The following is a 27,431-nucleotide window of genomic DNA, read 5'->3' as shown; positions in this document are numbered from 1 at the left end:
TTTAATATTTTAATCTAATTATTTATTTATTTCAGGTTCCTTGTAATTAAGACTACACTTTTAATTTCTAATTTTGTATATTTTTTATTTATTTTATTATTATTATTATTTTATTTTCTTTCTTAACTCTAATTTTATTTTTTTAGGGAATACAATTAAATTTCAAACGATTATCAAAGGTAAATAATTCGTATTGTGTTTAAATTATTATTTAAACTTCTACTTTTCGCGATTAAGACAATCGATAAATTAAAATGGTACCGAAAGGGCAGTTCAAGGATGCTAATCATTCATTGACTGTAACCGACTCCCGAATCTGACATATTTTTTTGTAAGACTCAAATCAAGTAAGAAAATAAATTGAGGTGTCCGATCAACATAGTTTTTTTTTTAAAAGATAAATGATCGATGGCGACTCTAACCCATTTATTTAAGTTGAAGCCTAATTCCGGATCCACAAAAAAAACGATTGTGACAATAACTACAAAAACAAGACTAAAACTTGTACAAGACAAGACAAACTTTCACCATTTAAATAAAAAAAAAAAATATTAGTTAAAGAAAAACAAGAATCTTATATCTACAAAACAAATCTTAGATCCACAAAACAAAGGTTGGTGATGGTTGATTCATCACTCAGCGTTAATTAGATTGAGATAAACGATAAGTGAACGTAAGGAAAAAAAAGAAAGTATAATCTATCAAATAAAATAACGATAAAAATAGAAAAGATAAAAAGAAAACACTGGAGGAAGAGAGACGAGATGGAAGGGTTGACAATCGACTTTTTATTATTATTTGAATTAATATTTTATTCATCAAAGACGTACATGCTAGTAATATATTATTGTAAAACAAACATTTAAGCAATGACTATAATAAACAAATTAGAAGGAAAAAAAGTATTATATCGTGAAAAAATTAATATTTGAAAAGTTATTTTATTTTAATTGGCGTAGTCATAAAATGGGTGTCATCCCGCAGTTAATATTTTTAGATTTATACACTCAAATAAGAAAGATGAAACGGTCGATATTATTCTTTTTTTTAATACCATCAAAATCCATAAAAAACAAAAAGAGAAATAGAGAAAAATAGAAAAACAAATGATACGGAAGTTGCTCTCAACCTGGCGTTGAGGGCAACCTACTATCCTACCTCCCCTTACCCCATTACATATGGGAATACGATCATCTAATTTAATATAATTATAATGGGTAATATCGGGGCGAATGGGAATATAAAGATTGAAATTTCTCCTTATTGATCCAACAATCATTCTCATTCTGGTTTTCATATTGCACCGGATAAGTGATGATAGACAAGATGATTCTCAATGTTAAGAAATATGCTACCTCAAAACAAGGACATGATTGTTAGTAATGCATGGATTCAAGTGGTATTTATGAGTTTTGACAAAGATTTCCACTTGATTAGTCAAGAAGTAGTTTTATGGTATTTGGTTGAGAATAAACATCAAGTGATGAAGCTAGTTAGAGATGGAGAAGTTTATGACATAGACGAACATGGGAGGAGGAGGAAGAGGAAGAAGAGGGGACCAAAAACATCGCATGTTGGAGCTGTCGGGCAAATGTCGTTCTTTCAACATTGAAATTGTGGCGACATGCTTATGCCATAGTTTGATTCATATACTATGATTTTTTTAGATTAGTTACAATAACACAGGAAATAATTATGGAATACGCTGGTCCAGTTATAAAAGTTTAAATAAAATTCAGTAATAAGGAGAAATTGAAGAAAAAGGATGATTGTCAGAAGTGGGATTTGAACCCACGCCCTCTTTCGAAGACCAGAACTTGAGTCTGGCGCCTTAGACCACTCGGCCATCCTGACAACTCCGTTTGTTGTTTTAAACAATAAAAATTAATACAAGTAAATAAAATAAAAATAAACAATTAGTTCATAAGAAAGAAAATTGAAGAAATATATATAGATCATCTCACCGTGTTATAGAATCACGAATACTAACTAAATACCCTGTCTTGAGGGCTTCGGCCCCAAGTAAACGACACCTTATTAGCAGGTAAACTTGGGGGGAGGAGCATCCACCCATGCTTTTCATCTTTAGCAGCTATTCCAAACTTCAAATTATGGCAACCATGAACTTCTTTTCGTGTTACTTAAAAGATGACACTTTACTCGAAATTGTTAAGATAATTTGGTTTCATTTTTTTATATATATTTTGTCGCGTTTAATCTCGTGTTATGCGATATTCACTTATTCCGTACTTTCTGTTCGTTCATTCAAATTTGGTTCTTCACTAAATTCTGTTGGTCAATATAGCCTTGCAAATAGAATACCCTCTTCCTTTTAATGTCAGCGGAGCATGTTGCGAGAACAATTTTTCTAATGCTTGCAATTATTACACTATTTCTCAGTTTTTATGCTTCTAAACGATCATTGTTGCATTCAATACAAAGATATTATTATAATTAATTTTAACCATAAATAAGAGTTAATATAAAATCAAGTCTCAGATTTAAAAAATTAGAGTCAAATCAAGTTATTTGAATTTCTCCTAAAATTTAATAATCACTTATAATATTATAGTAAGTATTTGTTTTAATTTAAATAAATTTCTCTAATCATATAAAATATACATATATTTTTATATTATTTTTCATATGTATATAAACTTTTTAATTTTATTTAATAAATCAATATCATCTTATATATCTAATATTATATGATTTTGTCGATGAAATAATATAAAGAAATCAAGAAATTGATAAAAGAATTTTCTTTAAAACAATTACAGTTAAAAATTCAAATTTATTGTTAAAAATAATAATGGAAATTGTATTGATATTCTATAATGATAGAGGAATTTGTTGTTCAAGTTTAATAAAAAATTAACTTAAAATAAAAGAAAAATTAAAATATATAAATAGTCATATAAAATTATAAGATAATTTTATAAAAAAATCTAAAATAAAAATTAAAAGTATATAAAGTTTAAATTTGATTAAAAATCAATTTAATATAAATAAAAAGTTAAGAAATAAAAAAAATATTATAGACTAAATTACAAAACAGCAAATTATTTAATCAAAACAACGTTATTTTGAAATACATTTTTCCAAATTAATAAAATCCAAACTCAAAAACCAACTCACTGATTTGAATCGACTCCACTCAAAATAACTCAATTCATAAAATTTTGATTTCTTTTTTCAAATTAAACCTTAGAACCGACCGAAGGCAACACAAAAACAAGGAAACACCCTTATCATTATAATTAATAAGGGGCTGCCCCATAAGGAAACAGCACAAAATCAGGTGGCAACCAATGTAAAAAAGCTAAACGTTTATCAAAATGAAACAAAGTTAAATTATAACATCATGACCTCGTGGTGCCATTTGTAAGCTTGGCATATTGCTAACTAATTGCATTTTGATGATGCATGATATTTTGAGCTGAATACCAAAACATTAGTAAAAGTTTGATTGAGGAAGAAATGCCTCTACCTCATGTGATTTGAGCACACAAACAATACCCTGGAAACCAAGTAGCCAAATGTTTGTCTAAACCTTCTTGGTCTTCAAAGGACCCTTTGGAATTCTACTCAAAACCTTGGCATCAAAAACTGCATATTGCTTTTTAATCTCGATCATTGCCTTCTCTGCAAACGGGTCAAATTTGTCTTCATACTTCTCATAAAACACGGGCACCGTATGCAGCAACACGAAAGCTAATGATGATATATAAAATATAAATAAAAATTCAGTATATGGAAATCTATAGATAAAAAATACTTGGGGCTAAAAAAGAAGAGTTAGTGTTATTACATATATAGAACAAGGTCAAGAAGTGGCACCAACTCCCCACAATTGACAGAACCCAACATGCAGCTATAACCTGAAATTCAAATCAAAGAATGGAAATATTAGTAATTCTCCCAATCAAACTTAAGACAAAGCATCCCCAAAGGCATGGAAACACACACACCATAAGAAACTCCTTCAGATTTCTTCCAGATGCAATATCTTGCAGCAGCTTGAATGCCCGGTTAATTCCAATCGTCATAGCAGAGGCAACTTGGACAAACGGCTCTTCTGGTAAATGAACTTCAGGGATGTGAGGTGGAGTCCTATAAAGAAAAGGATTGGTTATGCAGTCTTTAAGAAATCATACAATATCTTAAGCTCAACAACCAAATAACCCAAAGCTCCCGTAAAGAATGTATAAACTTACTTGTGGATGAAGGTATGAGCATTGGACCACAAGGACATTAGTGCAAGACAGAGTATCGAAACGTGACAGATTAAAGTAAGTAGGTGGTATTCAATAAGTTCAAAAAGGACCCAAATTGCAGTTGCTCCACCGAGTACACCTGCTGAAATCTTCTTGTTCCTCCACAAGAATACGTCAGCAGCTGCAATAAAATATTTACCAACAATATAAGAATGGAGAACAACAACATCAGAGCATTTAACACAAACAAAAGCCATTAATCTACAACAAGAACTTCTCTTTCTAAAATTCTTTATACCCTTAGGGGAATTAGATGAGTACATTTTACTCTAATAACGTTTTAAAAAAAATGCTATGCTTTGATATATTCCCCATAATGCAAACAAGAAAACGGCAAAAGTAAAAGACCCAAAATCTTAAGATCTCAACTCAAAGTGCATTTAAAATATCAAACAGATCACGAATCATAGAACAAAATATAGATCCACTGATGTTACATCAACTAAACTGTAGTAAACTAAGTACTAGATTATATCTTTTACTCTCATTTGCATCAAGTCCATGAACGAACAAACTTAAAAGCATAAAAGTCGTGTTCTCATTAATGAAATTTGAAAAAAGAAAAAAAAAAGTGAAATGAGAGAGTTCGGAGTTCGTACGTTTTCCACCGCCAAGAACATGATGAACTGGCTTCTCTCTTCCAAACAACCGAAAAATCTTAGACTGGACGGTCGAATCGGAATTCGGTTTCTCATGATCCGAGTCCGAATCCGATGTTGAATCGTGGGAGTGAATCTTCTCACTGATCTTTTCCATCACCGACTCCACAGCCGACTGCTTACTCTCCGATTCATCCGCCATTGCTAAAAAAATCCGAACCAAACCACGAAAATGACGGATTCCCTGTCTCCGATTCTTACGGGGTCCGAAAAGTATATTGGTCTGTGAGAGCTGAAGTAGGACATGTAGGGCTTTACGATGTGAATATATAAACCGTCAATGAGTCTGAGCCTGAGGTTCGGACCAAAAAGCGAAGGCTCGGAAGGAATTTTGAAATCAAGAGAGCTATGGTAGGGTGCGGTGGGGTCCAGCGTAAATTGGGTTCTGAATTTCCTTCATTTTTTCTGATTGGACGAACGTGATGGCGGTGCGGGGTTTTGAGAAAGGTTCACCGAAATGGGCCACGTTGCTAACATGTTTTCTTTTACAGACGTTGCTAACATGATAGTGTCATGAATAATAATAGAAAAAGATATTAAAATTTTAAAATAAGATTAAAATTTTAAATTTAAATATTATAAATAATTTAAATTTAGAAAAATATATATATTATTTTTTATTATATTTAATTTTTATTAATAAATTAAATATTGATGCTTTCCAGTAGTAGTTTCGGGTTACCATCAGTGGGCTCCACGTTATCTTAACATGAAGGGGCAGGGTTATTTTTTTTTCTGGTGGTGGTGAGAGGGGGGGGGGGGAGATGATAGTACGTGTGATTTTAGAGTTTAATTTTTTTTAATGTATGCGGTGATTATTATTTGTTTAGAGTATTTTTATATAATTATAGATTTTTGATTTATTAATCAATAAATTTGGATCGTATATTATAGAGGTAATAACAACTCTTTTAACTCAGTTTATTTTATTCGCAAACATTAAGATTCAAACTTTTGATCTTACTCAAGAGATTTAGTGTCTTATTTCACTATACCAACCGATTGTCAATTTATTTAAAATCTTTTCTAAATAGTAACAATGTCTATATACATTGTAGACATAGATTCGATTTTAGATTTTAATTTGTGACGTAATTGAGTAGGAAATTTTAATTGTCGTCGTGGTTGTGTATTTTCTTAATAGTATATAGTTGTGTATTTTAAATGACACTTTAGAATCCATCATTATATTATTATAATATCAATTTAATTTTGAGTCTGATTTTTAATATATCATTTTTATAAAGTGTTTAATATTTTATTTTAAAATATATTTTAAGAGGTATGTCCGAATAAAAGTAAGGTTTTTATCTAAATATCACACTAAAAATTAATATATAAAATAATATTTTTGCAGTTTATTTTTCAAATTGACATCCTTTTGTTCTACGTAGGGCAAAAATGCTTTATATCAAACACATTTTTAAAAGATATTATCTATTGAAAGTATCTTTGTTTATGTGGTAATAATACAGTAAGAGCCTATAAAGATTGGACTAGAATGAATAAATGAGTCAAAAATATCAAATAATTATTCAAAAATGTGTTTCGCATTCAATATGTATCTTTGACATGTATTAACACGAGTCAATCCAGACAACAATAATAACACAGATGTATAGACTTTTAAGTAATGTCTAGAAGTATATATTTAATCACATGAAAAAACATGGATCTAAACAACTTGAGATTTAAAAATCTCAAGGTAACACATGATGATTTTGAGTTTTCATGTACAAGTTTCGAATTTGATCAAACTTATATCACTACGACAATCAAAGTTAATTTTAGATATTAAGATCCAAAATATTTCAAAAAGCAACAACATACATATCAGGACCTGAATTTGGTTAAGTTTAGGATTTGTCTTCCACAACTCAACCTCATCAACTATGGGAAGATTCACAAATCTTACGTCGTTTTGATATTAATTTTTTTTCAATTGTATAATCGTAACCTTTTAAATATACACTCATTGAATAATTAAAGACAAAACTTATACACTCACATTGTCACCATTGTTCGGATTAGTTTGTGCTATTGCAAATATGTGTTTTTGACACATATCACACACGTTACTTCTTATTTAGTAGATTTGGTACATTTTTTTAACATCGGCCTCTTGTTTTCTGAAGATACTCATTTTTTTATTATTTATATTATTATTATTATTATTTTATTATTAATAAATATTATTACAGGCCCAAATCATATTGGACCGGCCCAATTACAAAGGACCCAACTAGCCCAAACCCATCCAAAAACCCTAAACCCAGATTAAGGTTTAATCTCTAACCCTAGCCGCCTCATCATCACAGCCGTTGGATCTGAGAGATCCAACGGCCCACACTCATCCAGCACAAACCCTAGGGTGATGATACCCTAGGGACACGTCCCAGCCGCTGCTGCTACTTCCAGAAGACTCCACTGCCACACCAACGTTCCAGCTTCCACCACGTCTACCGAAGACTCCAGAAGGCCGGCCGTAACCGCACACGTCTCCCCCAAACGGTGAGTCACCACTGGAAGTCTGGTGACTCACCGAAGAACCCCTTTTGGGACCGATCCGAAGCCATCACCTGTGGTGGCTATAAAAGCCACCGAGTCCCTGCCAAAGAAAAAAAGGAGGAAGAACGGAGAACAAAAAAACCAAAACCAGCAGAGAGAACAACCAAAAACTGAGAGCAAAGATACAAAAAGAAAAAAGAGAGACCAACTCACAACAACTAGCAAAAACCAAGAAGAGAGAAGGAGGAGTTTACCTTACCGGAGAACCCCAAACGGCGTTGGAAAACCAAAAATACCGAAGGTATTTTCCTTAGATCTAGGAAAATCCCTAACTTTTTAGGATAAAAGAATGGTGAAATTGGGTTTAGGGTATTTAGATCTTTGGTTTGGGAATTTTTGAAGTTTTCCGACCACCGGAAACGGTGGCCGGCGATAGTAATCACGGCGGCAGACGGCCGCCGCCCGGTAACCGGCTTCCCTCCGATGAGGGAAGCTAGAGAGAAGCCAGAGAATTCTGGCTCTCTCTCTGCTTGAGAGAGAAGAGAAACTGGGAAATGAAGGCTGGCCCTTCGGGCCAGCCGTTTCAGACCTTAAATAGTTCTTCCCGAACGACGTCGTTTCAGGGAGGACTATTTGTGCAATTTTTAATTGTTAAATCCCGTCCGCAGCCATTCTAACTTGTAACTCTTACATTTTAGTCACTAAATCGAATTTATAATCCTTTTAATTTGATCTCTAAATTTTAGTTTTATTTATTTTAGTCCTTTATATTAAAATAATATATTTAGGATAAATATCATATTTAGTCCTTTAATTTAAATAATTAATATTTTAATCCCGAGTTTATATTTTTAATTTATTTTAATCTGATATTAGAATTTTAGCTAAGTTTAATTTAGTCACTAATTTTAAATATTTTCATTTATTATAAAGCTTTATTTCTCTAATTGTTTTTTTATTATTGTTTATTTATGTTTTAATTTTACTTATTTATATAGTTAATTATATAAACATATAAATATATAATAATAATTTGATTTTTCATAAAATATTTTTATTATATTTTAATATTTATTTTTCAATATCGAAGAAAAGGACAGTCTTAATACAACTGGATGTCCTATTCTGGTATTTTAAAATTAAATATTATAAAAAAAATTATTATTTAATTTTATTCAAATTAATATTTATTAATATCAAATAAAAGAGCTGTCTTAAGGCACCTAGAAGTCCTTTTCTGATATTTTTAAATAAATAAATTTTTATATATATAATTTTGAAATAATATGATTATAAATTAAATATATTTTGAATCTTTAAATTTTTAATAATAGAGACAATTTATAATTAAAAAGTACCAATTTTGGGCGTTGTAGGGGTGCTAATCCTTCCCTAAATGTAACCGACCACGAATCCCCTTTTATTATTAAAAAGAACGAATTTTTGGTTGTAAACGCAGATCAGTTTATTTTTTTTATTTGATGTTTTCTTAAAACTCTTTAAAAAAATAATTTTTAGGTATTCGACCTACCTGACCCAAAAGGCCGATGGCGACTCCCAAATTATTTTCAAAACTATTTATTCACATCAATTTTCCCGCCAAATAAATATTTCGTGCCCGGACGAAAACCGGTTACGACATTTTCCTTTCTTCTATTTTGACCCAACCTTCATAGAACACTAAAATCGTGTGGGCAAAGGCGCTTTTGATAAGAAATGCCTTCGAAATTGCGTCTAGTGTAGACTTTCTTTACCTTACATGATAAAAAGATGTATATCCGATAAATAAATTAAAAAGGATTTTATGTTGGATATTAATCTTTTAGGGTGATATTTGGGTAACAAGACTATAAAAGTCAAGAGATTATAACTGAATTATTAAAATGTACTCTGATCATTATATAAACTTACAATTTTAGTATTTCTAAGGGATTAAATTGAAGTATTATCACTTTTGGAAGGTCAAAATGCAATTTCACAATTATATTAACTTTAAATTTTACAATTTTAAAGAGATTGAAGTATTACAGCTATGGTTGCTTGAAAGTGATTAGAAAGCTATTGAATCGCTTCTTCTTCTTTCTTTTTAAGATAAGAACTCAACAGATAACAGTTATACCAGAATTTTGTAAAGTACCCGCCTCCGCCTGCAGCAGAAACATAACTTCAGCCGGGGATGTCGAAAATAGCTGCATTCCAATCGGCTTTTCCCTGGACATCATGGCGACTTTATCTGCTACACCATTTAGTTTTATTCAAATCAAACTCGAATAATTTATACGCCTTATTGGCACTACAGACTAATACATCAAAGTCTATGATTTATAAATTATTTAGGGGCAAGAAGATGTTACTTTAATAATTCTAAGTTGGCATCTACAAACATTTTCAACCAAAATAAAGATTGGAATCTGGAAAGAAATGAAGCTTTCTAAGATGAAAACTATGGGTAGGAACTGAATCCTACATCAATACATATGTTAATCAGAATGGCCTTGGCGGCTTCTCTAACACAGCGGAAAAGAACACCTCACCATCATCTTTATCTCGTTTTGGAACAACCACCCATTTGTGTTTCCTATACCTTAGCACCTTGAATGCCTCCATGTAATCCTCCAAGACATATTTCAAACAGAAGAAACTGTCGATCCAAAGCAGTCCCCCTGGCCTCAAAACCCTGGCCCAATCGAACAACAAGAAGTCCAGAAACTACCAAATCAATCCAACCATCCAGAAACCTCGTCGTGTGTATCAAATCCAGGGTGTTGTCGAAGAATGGAAGCCGCTGGTTTACGGTCAAATAAAGAGCGACTACTCCTCGAAGTGCTATCATCTCGTTGAGCGGTGCCCCGAGGTTGATTGTTGATGAGACAATCGTCACATTGAACTCCCTCATCCTTGCTGCAAATGTCCCAGTTCCTACGCTGAAATCTAATCGGATTCTGATCTCCCCGGGCTTGATTTTCAGCACTTCCGGTATTAAAGAATCTGCTGTTGTGTTTGTTTCAGGGTCTAATTCGACCGGTTGGATCCATCTCGGCATTTCGTGGTGTGACGGATTGAAGCAATCTGCAAATTTGAAGAACCCTTTGCGGGTGGTGTTACCGAACATTTCGATCGTCGGGCAGCTTCCATATGGACTCCGTGATGGGGAAAGGCTGAGTGTATAGCCTCGGAGCTCTAGCGAGGCACCGTCTCCTCGGTAACGGATCGCAGCCTTGAACCATTAGTTTTTGAGCTAGTTTCCAATCGTAGTTGCAGTCTTGCAGATTTCGCCGACATCGTAATCCATGTACTCTTCGAGCTCCTCCATTGCAAAACAAGCATGACCGATGCTCGTGAATGTGCCATTAGCTCCCATGAAGTTCTGTTTCCCTAATCTGTTCGGCTTGATCCGAACATACTTTCGGATCTCTTTGATAAAGAAGTAATCCGCAGGCCCATCGGATTGATGAATCGGTTTCACCAGGGGATGGTTGACGGTCGTGTTTTCAATGTTCCGCACCGGTTCCTGCATCGACTCGATTTGACCAAGAATATCAGCAAGGAAACGACTATGTCTAAGCAAGATTTCCGATGAGGACGACTCCTTGGACATACTTTTCCTCAACTCATCCATTTCTTGTCGGATTTTCCGAATGACAACCTCAAAATTTGCACTCGCTTCGCCTCCATTTCTACTGGGATTCGAAGGGTTCACATTGCAGAAGGAATCAGTAATCAGGAGAGATCGAATAGAATAAGATCTAGATAAGGTAGCAACAGAAACGAGAAGAGCACAAGCACAAGCACCCAATATAAAGATGTCCTGTGAACACTTTTCCATGTCCCCGTCTTCGCCAAGCCATTTACTTTAGCCATCTTTATCTTATCGAGAATGAGAAATAACCTCTCCATCCGGAAATTCATTCTAACAATAAAAAGCCTATCTATTGAGTTAACTCGGAAAGAATTGCTTAATGTACAATACAAGCAAACTTGAGAAACATAGAAGAAGATGAAGGTGAATTTGAGCAAAGGTCCTATATTTTAACAATAAAAATATGTTGAAGCAAGAGGAAGATGGGAAGATTTTAAGCATAGGGCACATGGGTGCTTTGAAGAAAGCACTGTAATGGCCAAGTCAACGCTCCTTTAAGAATCACATGTCAATCAAAGCGTCAATCCCCAAGTCCAGATTCAATCTCCCACAACCGGTGTTATCTTCCTAAACAAGTTAGGTCATCTTCAATGGCGACGATAATTTTTAAAGGCTTTGGGATTTGTGAGAGCTTCACTCACGTTGTCATTAAGAAAAATGAATACATTTTCTTTACACAACTTAGGTGTCTGCATATGCTCAGAAGCCTCTCTGTTGTGTATTGTACTTTATTTTAGCACAATTGGGAAAAAGAAGTGATTTTTTCTTTCTTTCAATCCATTAATTCTTGTCAAATCTCAACTGCTTAATAAAGAATTTGAACCAAAGCAATATAGCAGTTGAATCAGTGTCTCATTGAAATGAACAACAGAAAACAAGTAAAAAATGGTGCAATTATGCATATACAAATGCTCTCTTTGATTGAAACCCACAACAAATCAACCACCAAAAGAAGTCACCTTCGACTCCATCGATCCGAGGCGTACTGGGACAAAGGAACGACTTCAGACAAAGGTGTAGACAGCGGAGTGGGGAGCGGCGAGTTCCGGCAAACGGGACAAGACCCGTTGAGTTTCAACCAAGCGTCAAGACAAGGAGCATGGAAATAATGTCTGCACTCGGGCATCATCCTCAACGTCTCCGAATCTTTATACTCACACAAACAAAATCGAGCACGTTGCGTTAGCGTTAGCGGGATCCGCCGCGGACGATTGATCTTTACTGAACTGGAACTTGGGGTAAGAGTTTATAACGGCCTGGTCGAGTCCCACGACGGAGTTGTCGTTTTCATCGTCTTCGGCGACGAAAATGATCCTGGGGAGGGTGATTCCATCGGAGTTGGTGGTGGTGTTGGGAGAGAAGGCGCCTGGGGAAGAAGAGGAGGAAGAAGAGCGGCAGCAGATGTAGGAGGCGAGGAGGATGGTGGAGAGGAGGACGAGGAAACCGAGGGCGATGGCGATGGAATAGCCGAGGCCTAAGTTGGTGAGATAGTTGGGGAAGGGTGGACATTGGAGGGGAGATGAGGATCCATTTGGTGGAAGGAAAGAGAAGAAGAAGGGTGGGCAGAGGCTGCTGCTGTTGCATTTAATACTGTGTTTGGGGTTGCCATTAATTGTGCTGCTTTGCATTTTTGGTTGCAAATTCAAATATTGGGGAAATTCAAAGGGCTTTAATAAAATTTAAATCTCAGTTCAGAGCTTAAAAGTTTAATCTACTTAATTTAATTTAAGCACCTCACTTGGCAGTAGGTAGTTGACACCCTATTTTTCATATTCATTGCTTTTGTACCCAATCACTCTGACTTGATGAGACCTCATTCCCTCCAGGAACTCAAGGATTGGGGTTCAAGACTATGATATAAGATTAGGGTTTGTTCAGTAGAAAATAAATTTCGAAAAATAATCTATGTATAATGAATTATATTTTTAATAAAAATTATTTTATAATATTTAGATGATGCTATATAAATTATTTTCCACTAGTTGATAATTTTTTTTATAAATATTAAATACAATAAATAATATTATTTATTATAAAAAAATTAGTATTATTATTTTCAAAATATTAAAATAATTTATTCAAAAAAATTTATTTTATTAAAATATAATTTCAATAAGAATATTAAAATTAATATATTTTCATAATAAAAATATTATAAAATTAATTATTTAATTATTTAAAATATTATATATATGAAAATAATAAAGATTATTAATAATATTAGTTATAACCGGACGATTAGACGTGCTAGATGGATTTGGGAGGAAATTAGGGGGAAGAAGAGTAGCAAAAGTTGCTTTGATTTCCTCTGCCTACTTATGATCGGCTTCAGCGTATGGATCTAACGGTGGTGAATGAGTATCTTTTATGGATTTAATCTTGAGGTCGTGAGATCGAGTCTCATGGAGGGCATTTCATAATTTGGAGGTCTCCTACGGAAGCTGCTCTCAACCTAGTGTTGGGGGCAACCTACTATCTTACCTCCCCCTTACCTCATTACATATGGGAACAAGGGACAACCATTTTAGTATGAAATCGAGAGATCATATTTCTCTTTAATGCTTTTTTCTAAAAATGAATTTGGTCTAGTATCCTGGGACTTTGTGGCATTTCGAGATCGAATCTTGGTTGGTATGAGGAGTTTGCTTGGGCATGTTTGAAGGGTAAATCTTTGCTAGTAGTTATTTGAAAGATTTCTTGCAATTCTTTTGTGTATAATGTGTGGAATGAAAGGAATGCTAAACATTTTAGAGGGAGATGTCGAACAGGTGAGGAGATTCTTGATTGTATAAAGAACATAGTTTTCATTCGTTTACACAACAAATATATATATACATAGGAGGGATTCGACTAATGTCAGTCGCTGTACAGTTTGGGATTAGGGTAGCTCTTTGGTAGAGGTTCTTTCTATTGCACTTAGTAGAAGGTGTTGTTTTCTCTTGGATAATAAAACTTGATTTATCTAAAAATAAAAAATCTCAAATATTATAAATTGATGTAATTAAAAAAAAATCATCATCCATATTATATTAACCGAATATCTTGTTTGGATAACAAATACATACATCTGTATGAGCAGTTTTAATAAATTTCCACCCAAATTAAGCATAAAAATGAGGAGAAAACAAATGAAAATAATAGAAGGTAGAGAGAAAAACAAACAAAATTGTATTGCAGTATAATAAAGAACAGATTAAAGGTTCAAATAAAAATAGATAAATGAGTAAAACTTGACTAGTCAATTAGAGAGGAATTATTAAAGATAATCGAATGTTTTTAAATTTATATTTATTTCATTATAATTTTTTTATTATTTTTAATAAATTTTAAAGATTTTTTTTATAAAAATAGAGGATGATATCATCATCCATATACAACAAAGTTCTATATGATCAGAATACTAAAAGTTAATATCATGTATAGATGTATCAAAATAATTAATAAAATTAAAGTTCGAGTATTAACTTAAAAATTCTTGACGTATTAATTTGTGGAAGGTATCAACTTAAGAGTGATAATTAATCAAGCAACTTTGATGGTAAAATAATTGTTGTTATTCTTTGAGGTCTCAAGTTCGAGCACTATGAATGTCAGGGGTGTGAACATTCAGTATCAAATAATTTAGAGTTATCTTTGAACAAATACTATCTTGTACTTGTCCTAAATTAATAAAAATATTGAATGTTAATCTAAAGTAAAATTATAATTAAACTAAGATCAAATGTAAAATAATTATTATGAACATAATTAGAATATTAAAATAAAATTCATAAAATTATAAATATAGTAGGGAGGTATATGCTCTATAATTAAATCTGGTCGAGACCTTATAAACAGGGCTCCATGTAAACAGTCCACGTCTGGATGAAGGACTGGGCTCGGAGATTAGATGTTATAAGATGAGCACGAGTTTTGTTCTTTGTAATAATATTGCATTATTGTACCAATAATCACTTTCGTCTGACGAGACTAGGTATTAGATAACTAAAATTAACAGTTTGAGTTCTATTATTAACAAACGTATTAAATTAGATGGGAGAGTCATCTTCGCTTATGTAATATTTATTTTTGATTAATCGATTAATAAATAAATTATATGTGGTTATAAAAAAAATAGTATTGCATGAGGAGAAAAGAATAAGAAATGACGAAACCCAACTAGGACAGATTTACGGTCTGATTCTTATTCTTTTGCAGCAGTCGTCGCTTTTTCATTCTCTTGTAAAATTTGAAATGATTTTGAAGCCTGTGACTACATCTAACACTAGTTTATAGCAATTCAATTATTCAAAGAATCAATGCGACTGAGACAGAGTTGTTGGATATCTGACCAATTTCCCTAATACTAAGGCATTTGGATCAACTTCCCATCGGGGTCCCCCCATGCGTAATTTGCCCTATCAAACTAACCTTTAAACACAGGACATGTCCGGTCCTTGCCAAAACTTATAGCCCTTCAATTCATTATTGAATTCATGCCCTACTTTTCAACTAAAAGCCATTTCACCTTGAATTAATTCCCTACTCCACTAGTATAAACCAAGGGGAAATTACTGTATTTAAATGCTTCGCTTATTTTTATGTATTGTGTTGTATTTCCTCTAAATCTTCTTCATAAACTATACTTTTATTGTTATTCTTCTGTCTATCAAAATTTTCAAAAGAAATTTTTTATTGATCGAAGTCTCGGAGTTCTTAAAAACTTTCAAAATTCTATATCCACTAACCAGCCGTTATCCCTTGATGTTATCACTGACCTAGGGATAGTCATAACCATATTTATTTATTCTGTTAAAGTCAAATTTATTGTCTGACAGTCATATTTATTTATCCTATTAGTTTATGGATAGACTCGAGCACTAAGGGATTTGTATATAAACCCTCATGCAAGGCTGGAGGACAAATCTCGAATCCTCTCTTTGAATCACACCATATGTCATCTTCTTCAACTTATTATTAATTCTCCATCTTCTTTATTGAACTACTGATCACAAATAAATTGTTTAAAACCGTCATAACGTATTTTTTCCATCAACATACTGTAATCTTTATAAGGTAAAATTATGATCATTTATGGTCGTAAAATTATACAATATTTATCATAATATTACATATATACGTTCCATAATGTGTAAGGAAACATGTCATTGTATCTGAAAGTAGTCAAGTATGTAAACTATATCCCGGCTAGGTAAGTGTGCACTCCAAAATTCAAAATTTCTCCTATTAGTTATTCATTTAACTATGTTCACCGTAAAATTTTATTTTTGTCCATTCACATATAAAAATTTTATATTATTAATATATGATTACCCTAAAAAATATTTCTGAATCCGTCACGTCCGGTATCTTATAGATCAACCTTCCGCTTGCATTTTTGTGCTTGAATTGCTTGGCTGAAGATGTCCACTGTCATGGAGCAATTCATCTTTACAGTAACATGCCTCTTTATAATGTTCAACATATTGACCCTTCCTCCAATTCTCGAGTAGCTGCTCATGGTCAAAGTCCCCGAGCTGGCGTCTGACATCAAATTCGGACTGGCCAAGAGCCGATCCATGATAATATCGATAGTAATATTCATCCGCACGGTTCGACGGGGCTTCGCACGGCCTGCGGGGCCCCGGGCATTCCCAACCACCTTGCCATAATAGTAAAGAGTTGTGGTGGTATTCCTATATTTGAACGATGCTATGTTGGGATTTTTAACTGACACGTCGGCTCTTACGGTGATGTTGGAACCCGGCTTAGGAGTTGTGCCGTTGATTAGCTCCAGGTTTGTAACCGTGATGCCGTTCATTTCGATGGTCGGATCCTTGACTCGAAGAACCGTGAAAATCAGAGTTATGACCACTGCAGCTAGAACGGTGGTTAGAGCAGCAATGGAACCTAAACATTTGATGAATTTCTTAGGTCCAGCTTTACTCGGATGCAGAGCTGCCTCTCCATCGTCGCTCTTGGGAAGGTCCGACGCCGGTGCTAGAGGCTTTGCCTGGTCCATTTCCGCCATGGGAAGAGTTGAATCGGGAAACTAAGGGAAGGATGTTTAGGAAATCTTGGAGGGATATAATTTTGTGGTTTTATAATGTTTTTAGTTCGTGAGTCTGCTACATTTTAATAATGCAATTGACGCATTCTTGATTTGATTCCATTTTTCTTCTTCTTATTTGCGTTGCATTTCAAATCCCAGGCTGCTCCATGTTGACTTGGAGCTCATTTTGCATCCTTGCTTTGAATTTACACTTCCAGTATTAAATGGTTTCCATTTCTTTCATACAAAAGTCATTACGTATGGAGAAATTTAATCAATTAATTAATTAGCGTTACACTATTACGTGTATGATAAGGCACTTTAGATTCGAATGTTGAAAACGATATTATTAAAAAGGAAAAATATAAATTTTAAATATGAAGAGTAAAACAAACATAAAATATATCAAAAATAAAATGTTGAGGTGGCTCCCTTTAATGAGACTAACGTGGTTTCCTGGCATTGATAAATTTATGAACATCAACATCATCTGAGGCAACTGCTAACCACTTCTTCTCTGCAATTAATAACCGGACTGACCTTATTTTTCTTCAATAACCATACAAATTGAGAGGTTTCCAAATCATATCGGAAAGACATAAAATGGAAAGAAAATCAAAAGAAGTCTTTGAGAGTAGGAAACTTGATCTTTCTTTTCGGAGAGACGGGGACGATGACGTGTCCGACGATCAGAAGATCAGTTGTCGATAACTAAAAAGAATAATTTTATATAATAAGGTGTGATGAGTTGAATAATGTCATGACAAATATATATATTTTTTCTTCTAAATTCTTGTCATCAAAGAAAAATACATATTTCACATGTTATTTGTATCTAATATCTATAACAATATAGCGAAGCTATCCAATACACGAGATAGCTAAATTAGATATTAACCTTTACCTAAATCAGTTAGGTCATTAAAGATTTTAAAGTGGTTTTCTCAATTAACTTTGTTAGAGTGAGCTGTTGTTAGTTGTAACTAACTGGGTTTATGTTAGTTGGTTCAGTTGTATGCTTTGGGCTATAAATACTATAAGTTAGTCTGAGCCCATCAGTTGGTTATTGCATAATAATAATAAGTCGGACTTATTCTCCCGGTACCTTTCTCTGCTTGCTCTCAATGGTTTAATCTTCTTAAACAGTTCATATATTCTTTATTTTATCTCCGGCAACCGGTTAAATGACTCACCGGATGTCTATCCTAGTATCATTCGTCGATCATTCTCAGGTTGTTGTTTTCGTCACAAAAATTATTTAACCGGCCGTTATTTTTTTTCATCCGCGATTGTCCTCGGCCGTTGACAATTAACTCTTATTCCCTTGGCTGTTATCGATTCGTTCGATCTTAATTCTTCGGTCATTAACTCTTATTAAGTCATCAACGAAAATCTTAATTAAAAATTAAAAAATAAGCAAAACCCACCTAAGTGACCAAAATCTAACGTGGACTTAAAAACCCTAACACCCATATAATTACTCTCCTCATTCTTAATCTCTTAAACCTTCCATAAGTTAGCTGATAACAACGAAAATGCTCCTCTTTCAAGTCGTCTGATAGAAAAAAAATGGTACAAGTATTTGAGTGAATTGTTAAGTCTTTTGTCATTTGGTTTAAAGAAGAAGAAGAAGAAGAAGAAGAACCCAAAAGACATAGACAGACACTATCCATCATCGGAGTTATTCAAAGTCTTATTATTGATATACAACTTTCTTATCTTAGAGTATGATATGCTCAAAGGTAAATTTAGTCACTTCAAGCTTTATGGGCCTTTTCTAGTCTTGGGATGATGATGAAGAATGTAGTCTTCTAAGGATGTGCTTTTAAGCTTTCATATCATAGGCTTAGGGCAATGATACTAGTAAGGAATACTGATACTAAATGAATATAGTAGAATTTCCTAATATCTTATAATATCAATACTAAGATAAGAATATTGGTAATAGATGGACAATAATGATACCTAAAGAATGAGTATTGATACTCATTTTTAAAAAGGCCTAGGTTTTTATGGGTGATCTTGAGGTATTGATATATTGATTCTTACTTTCTTCAATATAAGATGTCATTAGAAAAATTGCTCCTTTAAATATATCTGTTTTAGGATTTTTGGAAGAAAAAAATGAAAGATGAAGAATAGGGAAAAAATGAAGAAGATAAGGTAAGCTCATGAAAATAACTTTTGCCCCCTCTCACCCACGTAAATGCAAATCAAAATTAATGAGAGACCAACTTTCTTCCAATTTTAAAATAACCATCAATTTTAACTTCAAATTCATTAGCTGAGAGTCCAATCATTTCATTGTATATTAGTGTAAATATCATTAGGTTTTAAATAAGTCCAAACTGAATGAATAAACTTTTATTCATGTTTATTTGTATATTTTTAAATTTGCTCCTGTTTGTTTTGTATTCATTAAAAAAATTCATGTTTGTATATTTAAAAATTATTCATATTTGTGTCCAACATTAAATAAACATATTCACAAGTTTAATATTAACAAATAATTGAATATGTTTACAAATAAATAAAAATATATATGTGAATAAACCCAAGTTGACGTAGGAGGATATGTTCTCCCTCGATGATTCGTATATGAGCAACATTGTGTGCAAAGTATGCTTTAGTTTATTCAACTATAATAAAGATAAAAACTATAGTAGGACTAGATCAAAGAACGTTAAAAATCTATTTGTAAATAATAAAAAGTGGATCATAAAGAAACATTTAATTCTTATTTTTTAATATAAGATGATCAAACATAAAAATTAATAATTATATTATAAATTAATAAATAAAATAAAATATCGAAAATTAGGAAATTGAAATAAACATAATAAGGTTATCTAAGATATTAACATGAATTATTTATGCAACTTAACACTTTACATGGTAAGATTGATTATTTGTTGTTGGGGCTAATAAGTTAGTTAAAGTGATGAGGTGAATTAGGGTTGGAAGTTGATATTAAACCTAGAAAGGAATTGCATTTGCTTGAGAAGAGGGGTTAGGGTTTCCATTATCTTCTCACAAGGATGGTTGTGAATTCCTTCGTAAGTAGTCACCACGATGCTGCTGTCTTTTGCCAGCCTCTGAACCTGTTTCTTCACGTTGCATGTGGGATGCGTGCACCGGTAATAACTCCTATTCCATTTACAAATCAATAAATGAATATATATTCCATGCAATTTTTGTAATAAAAAAATATGCATGAAAACCCAAGAACAAACAAACATGGCAAAGTATGCTAGAGAAAACAGTAGTTTTGATTATAAATAAACCTTGGATAGTTGCTGTTTTTGACAGCTTTTTGCCCATACTTTCTCCACCGATACCCATCGTCCAAAATATCATCAGCACTCCTGGTTTGGAACGCAAACCTCGGCCGGATTGTCTTTTTGAACCGACAACCTTTCCTCTTCTCTTTGTTGTTTCCATTCTCAGTCTGATGGTCGCCTCCGTTTGGGGTCATCGAAGAAGGAGCTTCAATAATTGGCTTGCTGTGATCATCATGACCCAGAAAAGATTGACCGGAGAGGAGGCTAACCCAATCAATATCGGGGATCATTTGAGTATCTAAAGGAGGGTGAAGTGAGGAGGATGGGGTTGGAAGAAAAGGAGGCGTGGGAGGTGACAATAACGGTGGCACAGCCGGTGGTGGGATAGTTTCTTGGCCATCCATAGGTGAAGAAGATAAAATTCTGAGGGCTCCACAGGGAATATAAGGGGAGAAATAATAAAAGAGGAAGTGAGAATGATAGAGAAATGAAGATTAAAAGGGGGAAAGAAAGTGGTGTGGGAAGGTGGAAGAGGTTGGACTACTCCACATATATAGAGATTTAGAATAAGAATTGATTGAGTTTTAGGAGAGGGGAGTATATATATTCCTCTATATATCTTGCAACTTTGGTGGAGCCAACAACATCTCACCTACATTTGTTCAACTGCCCCTCCCCATCCCTTCCCCTCAAGTAATAAAAGGCGTCTTCCCAATCCTATACATGCTGCCTTCTCAACACGTTATCACCCCAACCATGCATATATATATATATATATATATATATATATATTGAGCTATTTAGAGGTAATAGAAAATATTGATCTCCTTAAAGAATTCGGGTTTAAGTTACTTCATCTATAAAATATGTGTTGTAGATAAACTAAAAATAATAATTTTAGATCATTTTTTCATTTTAATTTATACAAATGCAATATCAAATTTTAGATTAGATTTTCAAGTTGAATTAGAATTATCAAATCTATCATTGTAATTTTTTAAAAGGCTCGTTAAAAAAGTGTCCCTAAACTATACTCCATTTCTTACTTTAAACCCCTAAACTATATTTTAGTTAAAATAAGTCCTTAAACTATTGTATGTAACCACTTTAGATCCTACTATATTTTCAATTAGAAAATTCTTTTCCAAACAATGAAATATTGATATGTCGCACTAAATTAGGTACTTGTTTTGACAAAACATTTTAGGGACTTAAAGCAAAAATGAGCATAATTTAAGGTATAGTGAAAAGTTTAAAGACTTGTTTTGAACAAAAAGTTCAGAGGCTTCAAGTAAAAGAAAGGTATAGAGTAGGAAATTTTTTAAAGTTTAAGCCTTTTTTAAAAATATATTTAGTTTTGAGATAAGAGATAAACGTTAGAAAACATGCCTAGTCCCACTGGATCAAATTATTAGGACCTGCGATTAAGTCCCTCATAAAATTAAAGTCAGCTAGTCCATGACTGGGGAAGAAGAGTCCTAAGTTAGGTCACCCGCAAGACTTGGGAAATTCATTCATTACCAGGTGGTCAAAATTCCATTTCCTCTACCTCTACCCTTTAGTTTTATCAAGTCATCTACATTTACCCAACATCCGGGAAGGTAGACAATGGAATTGTTCAGCCAATCACAACACCATAAAACCCCAAACTAAGCTTACTTTTGTAGTTCATCATACCAATACCAAGACCATGGCTAGTCATTCAAATTAGATGCAACCATTATTGCTTCATAGATGAGAGGGAAAAGTAATAGAAACAAAGTGATATGAATACAACATAAAAAAGAAGAAAAATGACCGTGCATTAATAGTCACCAACAAATGGAGACTCTACTTAAAAAAATTGCCATCAGCTGATAATCATCTTCTTAAAAATTCAGCTTGTTCGGGAAAATAATCCAAGAGTTCATCCTTGGTCACCCAGACAAAATCATCACCCTTCTGGATATTGAACTTGCTGGTATCAATCACTTGAGACTTGAAGAAGAATCTCTGGGAAAAAGACAAGCGCACGAGAGGGAAATAAATATCCAAGCGAAGTGATGAATGTTAGTTATCTATACGTGATTGGTATTTGATTAACAGGACTAACAAAGATAAGAATTGTACAAACATCAGAAGAATAAAATGTAACCACTTCGCCTGAAATACCTTATATGGTTCGAGCATGTTCTCCGTCTGTTGTATAACCATATGCCCCATTGGAGCATTTCCAACGAAGTAAGAATGAGAAAGGTCTCCATGTACAGATTCTAAGGCAGACTCTGCACACTGCAAATATTTCGTATTTAAATCAAGTAATAATAGAAGAGAGAAAAAGAAAACAAGAAAATAAAACAACCATTACCTTGCGCAATGTCTCCTCAGAATCATAAACTTTTTCTGGAAAATGCCACGCTGGTTTCCCACTAGTAGCTCCATTACTATTACCATATAGAAGAAGGTACAGTCTTCTATCAAATGCTCTCTGCAATGACCTTCATAAATATAAAATTCAAAACTTTCTTGATTAGTATAGTATATTGTACTAAATTACTATGACGGCGCAAATATACTAATTTCATTTTTTTTATCCACACAAGCCACAACCACCAAGAGGAATATAATAGTTTCTTGAGAACAATGTTTATTGTTCCTATAGATTGTTAATTCCTGATGACATACATTTGATCTCTATCAAACAAAGGATAACCTATTGGTAACAGTGTTCCACTGAACGATATAAATGTACCACTTTATTTCTGTCATTCATTTTGTCAGCTTCCTAGAAATAATTAATTCATATTTCAGGCAATTTATTCCTGCAGATTGTTAATTCTAGCTAAAATATATTAGATCTCTTTCAAACAAGGAATGATCCCTTGGTAATGAAGTTCCAATTGTGAATATGAAATCTACCACTCACTTTCTGTCATTTGTTTTATCAGCTTCAGTGATCCTTGGAGCTGGAACATAGTCAATTTGGTAGTCACCTTTTCCCCTGTTTATATAACAATTTCACTTTATTTGCTGAAAATTGAAACAATTTCTGAATTTGCAAATTTGCAGTCGTACGTGTGTATGCATTGACAGAGCAAAGCAAGGAGAAAGAGTGTAGCATATATAATACAAGTATATAACCCAATGAAAAAAAGACTTTCTGATTGCTTTTATATTCCATTAAAACTCTCGTAGTAGAGCCAAAATTAGGCATCTTGAATCAACCTTGAGGCTGTTGTTTTTCATTTGAAGAAAGAAAATAGGCCTATATTAATCCACATTGTCTTCCCTGAACCAACTTTCAGAGGAATCAACTCGAAATCTCATGTGACACAAGTTCAATTCGATAAATCAACTGCTTCTCTGTTTTTAGTTACTTATTTCTGATTTGGATGTAAGAAAAAGTTTATGCAGATGAATCTTATCCGGCATAGTGTTAAGTATGGATCACAAAGGACCTAACATACAAGGAAACGCTCCTACTACAATATGTAATACAAAGGAATCAAATTTCAAACTTGCCTAGATTTAGACATGTCCAAAAATTTATCAGGATATTTGCGTCGATATTGCTGCCTCCATCGAAAGCTGCACAAAACAAAAGCGATTACAAACATAAAATCCAAGCCTTTCATCTCGTTCATTAAAATCATAATTAGTAGTGGAAACTTGAACGAAAAAGGATAATAATTTCGCGTCATAAGCCATCAAGCAGAGAGAAATATTTAGGGTTTTCTTCCCTTTTAAATTATTACAAGTGTCCTTTTTTGCATCACTGAGCTAATCATCTTGTTCTGAAGCAAATGGAAATCTAAGATATCCAAGAAGGAATATTCCCGGGTTTTCTCGGCAGTAAAACAAGGAGGGGGAATTAAAACTTACGATAACTCCTGAAACGCATAAACCACAGGATCCAATTTGGGAATAACGACGGGTAATCTCTCGAACAGTACGGAGGCCACAATTTTCTCGGAGGTCGTCGAAAACCCACGCGCCCCCACGATTGGTCGAACCAGCGACGTTAAGGATCCACGCATTCTCTGCTTACAAAGAGAAAGGCCCTGCTTAAACCCTAAAATGAAATTGCAGACGTGTATCGGTGAGGAGCAAGTAGAGACTGTACCTTTTTCCTCTCTGATTTTCTTTTGGGCCAAACAGACTTGAGTTGAGAATTTTCTTCTTTAGGAACCGAAATGCAAACAGTAAGGCCCTGTATAGCGAGCCAGTGGACCCGTGTGTTAACCGGTCCATTTGATAAACATCGGCCACACTGAATCTCATTATCCAAATACTCTTGGATCATTAAGGGGTCCATTTCACACCGCACCGAAGGCAACCGGCATCCCAATGGACTATTTTATACGAGGGTGTTTGATTCATGATATATAAAATTATTTTTTAGAATTAAATTAATAGAAAGTAACATCACTTTAGAAATATTATTGTATTATATTGCTTGGTTTGTTTAACAATATTAAAATATTACAGTGTTTGATTGGAAGAATATAAGATTACTTGAATGTATATTTTATCAAATTATCCTTATAATATATATTTTTTTCAACAAGTTAAACTTTAATATTACATTATAAATTTAACTTATAATTAATATAATTAATATTTCAAACTTATATTTTTAAATAATTTTCATAAAAATCATATTTATTTATATATAATATAATATAATATAATATAATATGAGAAAAACAATATTATGATCTCGAGTGGACCGAGATATTATATTTAATGTATAAGATATATTTTTAATAACTCAAAGTTAAATATTGTTTTAAATAATTAATTTTTTTACAATAATATTATTTTTTCATCACATAAATTTATAAATAATTAATATATTAAAAAATAAAAATATAAAATAATTTTAACTATTTAAATTTATTAATATTTTATTAAATCAAACTTTTTGTATATTATTATTATGTTTATAATTTTGAGTAAAGTGCGAAAAAAAATTGAGAATGATCCATATAAAAAGAGTTCATTATTTCAGGGGTGTTCTTGTCCAAAGTGATGAAAATTGTGTAATAAATAAGAATTTGGAGGTAATGACATTTCCACAATTTTAACCAAAAACTACTTCTATTAGTATAGGTTATTATCTGGTAATGATTTTTTTTGTTAACCAAACTAAGGTTGTAAACGAGCCGAGTCGAGCTCGAGTATTGTTGAGCTTGACTCGACTCGAAAACTTTAAAATGGAGCTCAACTCGGCTCAAAAACTCGCGAGCCTTAAATTTTTGAAGTTTGACTCGAACTCGAAACCATGAATTGAGACTTGAAATAAAAAAAAATAAAAATTTTAAACTTAACTCTATTGAAGCTCAAACAAACTCGAACCTAAACTTTAAGTGCATAAAAACCTTATATTACATTTAAAAAAGATCAACATATAAATATTAATATTATTAATAATTTAATACTTTTTAAAATAATATTTTAATATATTATTTTTTTGACTTGCTCGCGAGCTTTTTTGAGTTGAGTATCAAGTAGCTCGTTTCGGCTTGTTAAGAATTTGAATCAAGTTTGTTCGAGTCGAGTATTTATCGAGTTTTGACCGAGTCGATCTCGAGTAACTCACGATCTATCTCGTTTCATTTACCGCCTTAAATCAAACATGAGAATGCAATTTCAAAAAAGATTATTCCCCTTAATAATGATATTTACGCGAATTAAACATTCATAAGTTTAAAATCTAACAGGGATTTGAAAAGAAAAAAAATGGAACTTAAAAATTAAGTATATTTTTTAATAATTCGAGATGTAATATAAAATAATATATGATCAAATTTTTTTAACCAATTAATAATGTGTACATACCTTACAAACGTAATCCCTTGAACTCAAAATCTTTTATAAAATATTCTATTTTATCAACGAAACTAGTTGACGAATTTAAATTAAATATATTTAAAATATAAATTATATTTAGTTATATCGTCCAAATTCAGTCCAACTTGAACGATTTTATGTGTTTATATATAATTTTATTTTAATATATCATATAGTTTATATTACGTAAAATTAAATATATAATAATATATAATACTGAATTATAAGTTTTAAAAAGTGTATTAAGTTATTCGTGCACAAAAATAAAAAAAATAATGATAAAATAAAAGTATAAAATTGTCATTTTTAATGATAGTTATTAAATATAAAATTAAAAGTAGAAGAAATTTAAAAAATATGTTAATAGATTCAAGAGAAATTGATATTTATATTTCAAAGAGATAATTGTATCATATGTCCCAAAACTATAACCCTCATTTTAAATCAATCCTTAAACTTTTGAATATTCTAATTTCATCCTCAAATTCATCCAAATATGTAATTAGTTTCAACCATTATTTAACCTAATATTTTTTTGAAACATATAATAATATAACATGACCTAACGATTTTACTAACAAAGGATGTGATTAGTATATACATATAGTTTGTGATGAAATTGGAATATTCAAAAAGTTTGATCATAGTTTATGGGTGAAATTGAAATGTTCAAAAGTTTGAGGATTAATTTAAAATATTAGTTATAATTTAAAGATAAAATTAAAATATTTAAAAATTTAGGAATCAATTTAAAATAAAAATCATACTTTGAGTACATGTGACACAAGTAACTCATTTTCAAATTAAATCAAATTTAAATAAATTTAAAATGTATTATTTAATTTTGTACATAAATTTTTGTTCTTTTCTAATCGCTGGTTTGGTCTATCTACAATATACACAGTCCAAAATCCCAACTACCACCAAAAACAAAAAACATCATAACTCTTCGTTTGTTTATCTCTTACTTTTCTCCTCCCCTGGAACCTCGACGATGGCATTTTTAACCAAACTCTTCAAGACTTCTTCGCTGACCAGAGCCTGCCTAAGTCGCTGCATGAGCCATGTCCCAGAGAACACCGTGTACGGTGGCCCAACGCCTTAAAACCCGGACCAGAGAGTGACCCTTAACCAGTTGAAGCAAAAATACAAAAAGGGCGAGTCCATCACCGTTGTCACAGCCTATGACTATCCATCGGCGGT

At 32.6% G+C, this 27,431-nt stretch overlaps 4 protein-coding genes, 1 non-coding gene and 2 pseudogenes across 5 annotated transcripts; all 7 read right to left on the bottom strand.

The window, feature by feature from the left end:
* Positions 1-1,770: 1,770 nt before the first annotated feature.
* TRNAL-CAA lies at positions 1,771-1,854 on the bottom strand. Its single transcript has one exon. It is a non-coding gene; the product is annotated as a tRNA-Leu (tRNA).
* Positions 1,855-3,451: 1,597 nt separating this feature from the next.
* On the bottom strand, positions 3,452-5,236 carry LOC120161177 (reticulon-like protein B5). Its single transcript, XM_039171442.1, has 5 exons — positions 4,877-5,236; positions 4,218-4,398; positions 3,972-4,113; positions 3,812-3,881; positions 3,452-3,714 (listed from the first exon to the last, which is right to left on the bottom strand). Exons 1-5 carry the CDS (start codon positions 5,076-5,078, stop codon positions 3,548-3,550), a joined length of 762 nt encoding a protein of 253 aa, XP_039027373.1. The 5' UTR covers positions 5,079-5,236; the 3' UTR covers positions 3,452-3,547.
* Positions 5,237-9,920: 4,684 nt separating this feature from the next.
* Positions 9,921-11,611, bottom strand: LOC120161146 (annotated as a pseudogene).
* A 178-nt stretch (positions 11,612-11,789) lies between these two features.
* Positions 11,790-12,712, bottom strand: LOC120161071 (annotated as a pseudogene).
* Positions 12,713-16,404: 3,692 nt separating this feature from the next.
* LOC120160996 lies at positions 16,405-17,109 on the bottom strand. Its single transcript, XM_039171304.1, has one exon. The coding sequence runs from the start codon at positions 17,092-17,094 to the stop codon at positions 16,435-16,437; it is 660 nt and encodes a 219-aa protein (XP_039027235.1). The 5' UTR covers positions 17,095-17,109; the 3' UTR covers positions 16,405-16,434.
* A 2,933-nt stretch (positions 17,110-20,042) lies between these two features.
* Positions 20,043-20,883, bottom strand: LOC120161168 (probable WRKY transcription factor 43). The gene is made up of 2 exons (XM_039171432.1): positions 20,400-20,883; positions 20,043-20,262 (listed from the first exon to the last, which is right to left on the bottom strand). The coding sequence occupies exons 1-2, from the start codon at positions 20,798-20,800 to the stop codon at positions 20,067-20,069; spliced, it is 597 nt and encodes a 198-aa protein (XP_039027363.1). The 5' UTR covers positions 20,801-20,883; the 3' UTR covers positions 20,043-20,066.
* Positions 20,884-22,176: 1,293 nt separating this feature from the next.
* On the bottom strand, positions 22,177-24,534 carry LOC120161142 (54S ribosomal protein L17, mitochondrial-like). The gene is made up of 7 exons (XM_039171404.1): positions 24,499-24,534; positions 24,258-24,415; positions 23,898-23,963; positions 23,302-23,376; positions 22,744-22,873; positions 22,548-22,667; positions 22,177-22,388 (listed from the first exon to the last, which is right to left on the bottom strand). The coding sequence occupies exons 2-7, from the start codon at positions 24,410-24,412 to the stop codon at positions 22,257-22,259; spliced, it is 678 nt and encodes a 225-aa protein (XP_039027335.1). The 5' UTR covers positions 24,413-24,415; positions 24,499-24,534; the 3' UTR covers positions 22,177-22,256.
* Positions 24,535-27,431: the final 2,897 nt, after the last annotated feature.

The sequence above is a fragment of the Hibiscus syriacus genome, unplaced genomic scaffold (assembly GCF_006381635.1).
Source record: "Hibiscus syriacus cultivar Baekdansim isolate YM2019G1 unplaced genomic scaffold, ASM638163v2 tig00111398_pilon, whole genome shotgun sequence".
NCBI classification, from domain to species: Eukaryota; Viridiplantae; Streptophyta; class Magnoliopsida; order Malvales; family Malvaceae; genus Hibiscus; species Hibiscus syriacus.
This window is presented reverse-complemented; position numbering and strand designations above follow the sequence as displayed.

Coding starts and splice junctions, on each gene's coding strand:
- LOC120161177 (XM_039171442.1), bottom strand. CDS start 5,078: ATGGCGGATGAATCGGAGAGTAAGCAGTCGGCTGTGGAGTCGGTGATG. Junction 4,114..4,217: donor GCTCATACCTTCATCCACAA/GTAAGTTTATAC, acceptor TTTTCTTTATAG/GACTCCACCTCACATCCCTG. Junction 3,882..3,971: donor ATCTGAAGGAGTTTCTTATG/GTGTGTGTGTTT, acceptor TTTGAATTTCAG/GTTATAGCTGCATGTTGGGT.
- LOC120160996 (XM_039171304.1), bottom strand. CDS start 17,094: ATGGCGGAAATGGACCAGGCAAAGCCTCTAGCACCGGCGTCGGACCTT.
- LOC120161168 (XM_039171432.1), bottom strand. CDS start 20,800: ATGGATGGCCAAGAAACTATCCCACCACCGGCTGTGCCACCGTTATTG. Junction 20,263..20,399: donor AAAAACAGCAACTATCCAAG/GTTTATTTATAA, acceptor TAAATGGAATAG/GAGTTATTACCGGTGCACGC.
- LOC120161142 (XM_039171404.1), bottom strand. CDS start 24,412: ATGCGTGGATCCTTAACGTCGCTGGTTCGACCAATCGTGGGGGCGCGT. Junction 23,964..24,257: donor TATGCGTTTCAGGAGTTATC/GTAAGTTTTAAT, acceptor TGTTTTGTGCAG/CTTTCGATGGAGGCAGCAAT. Junction 22,389..22,547: donor ACATGCTCGAACCATATAAG/GTATTTCAGGCG, acceptor TCTTTTTCCCAG/AGATTCTTCTTCAAGTCTCA.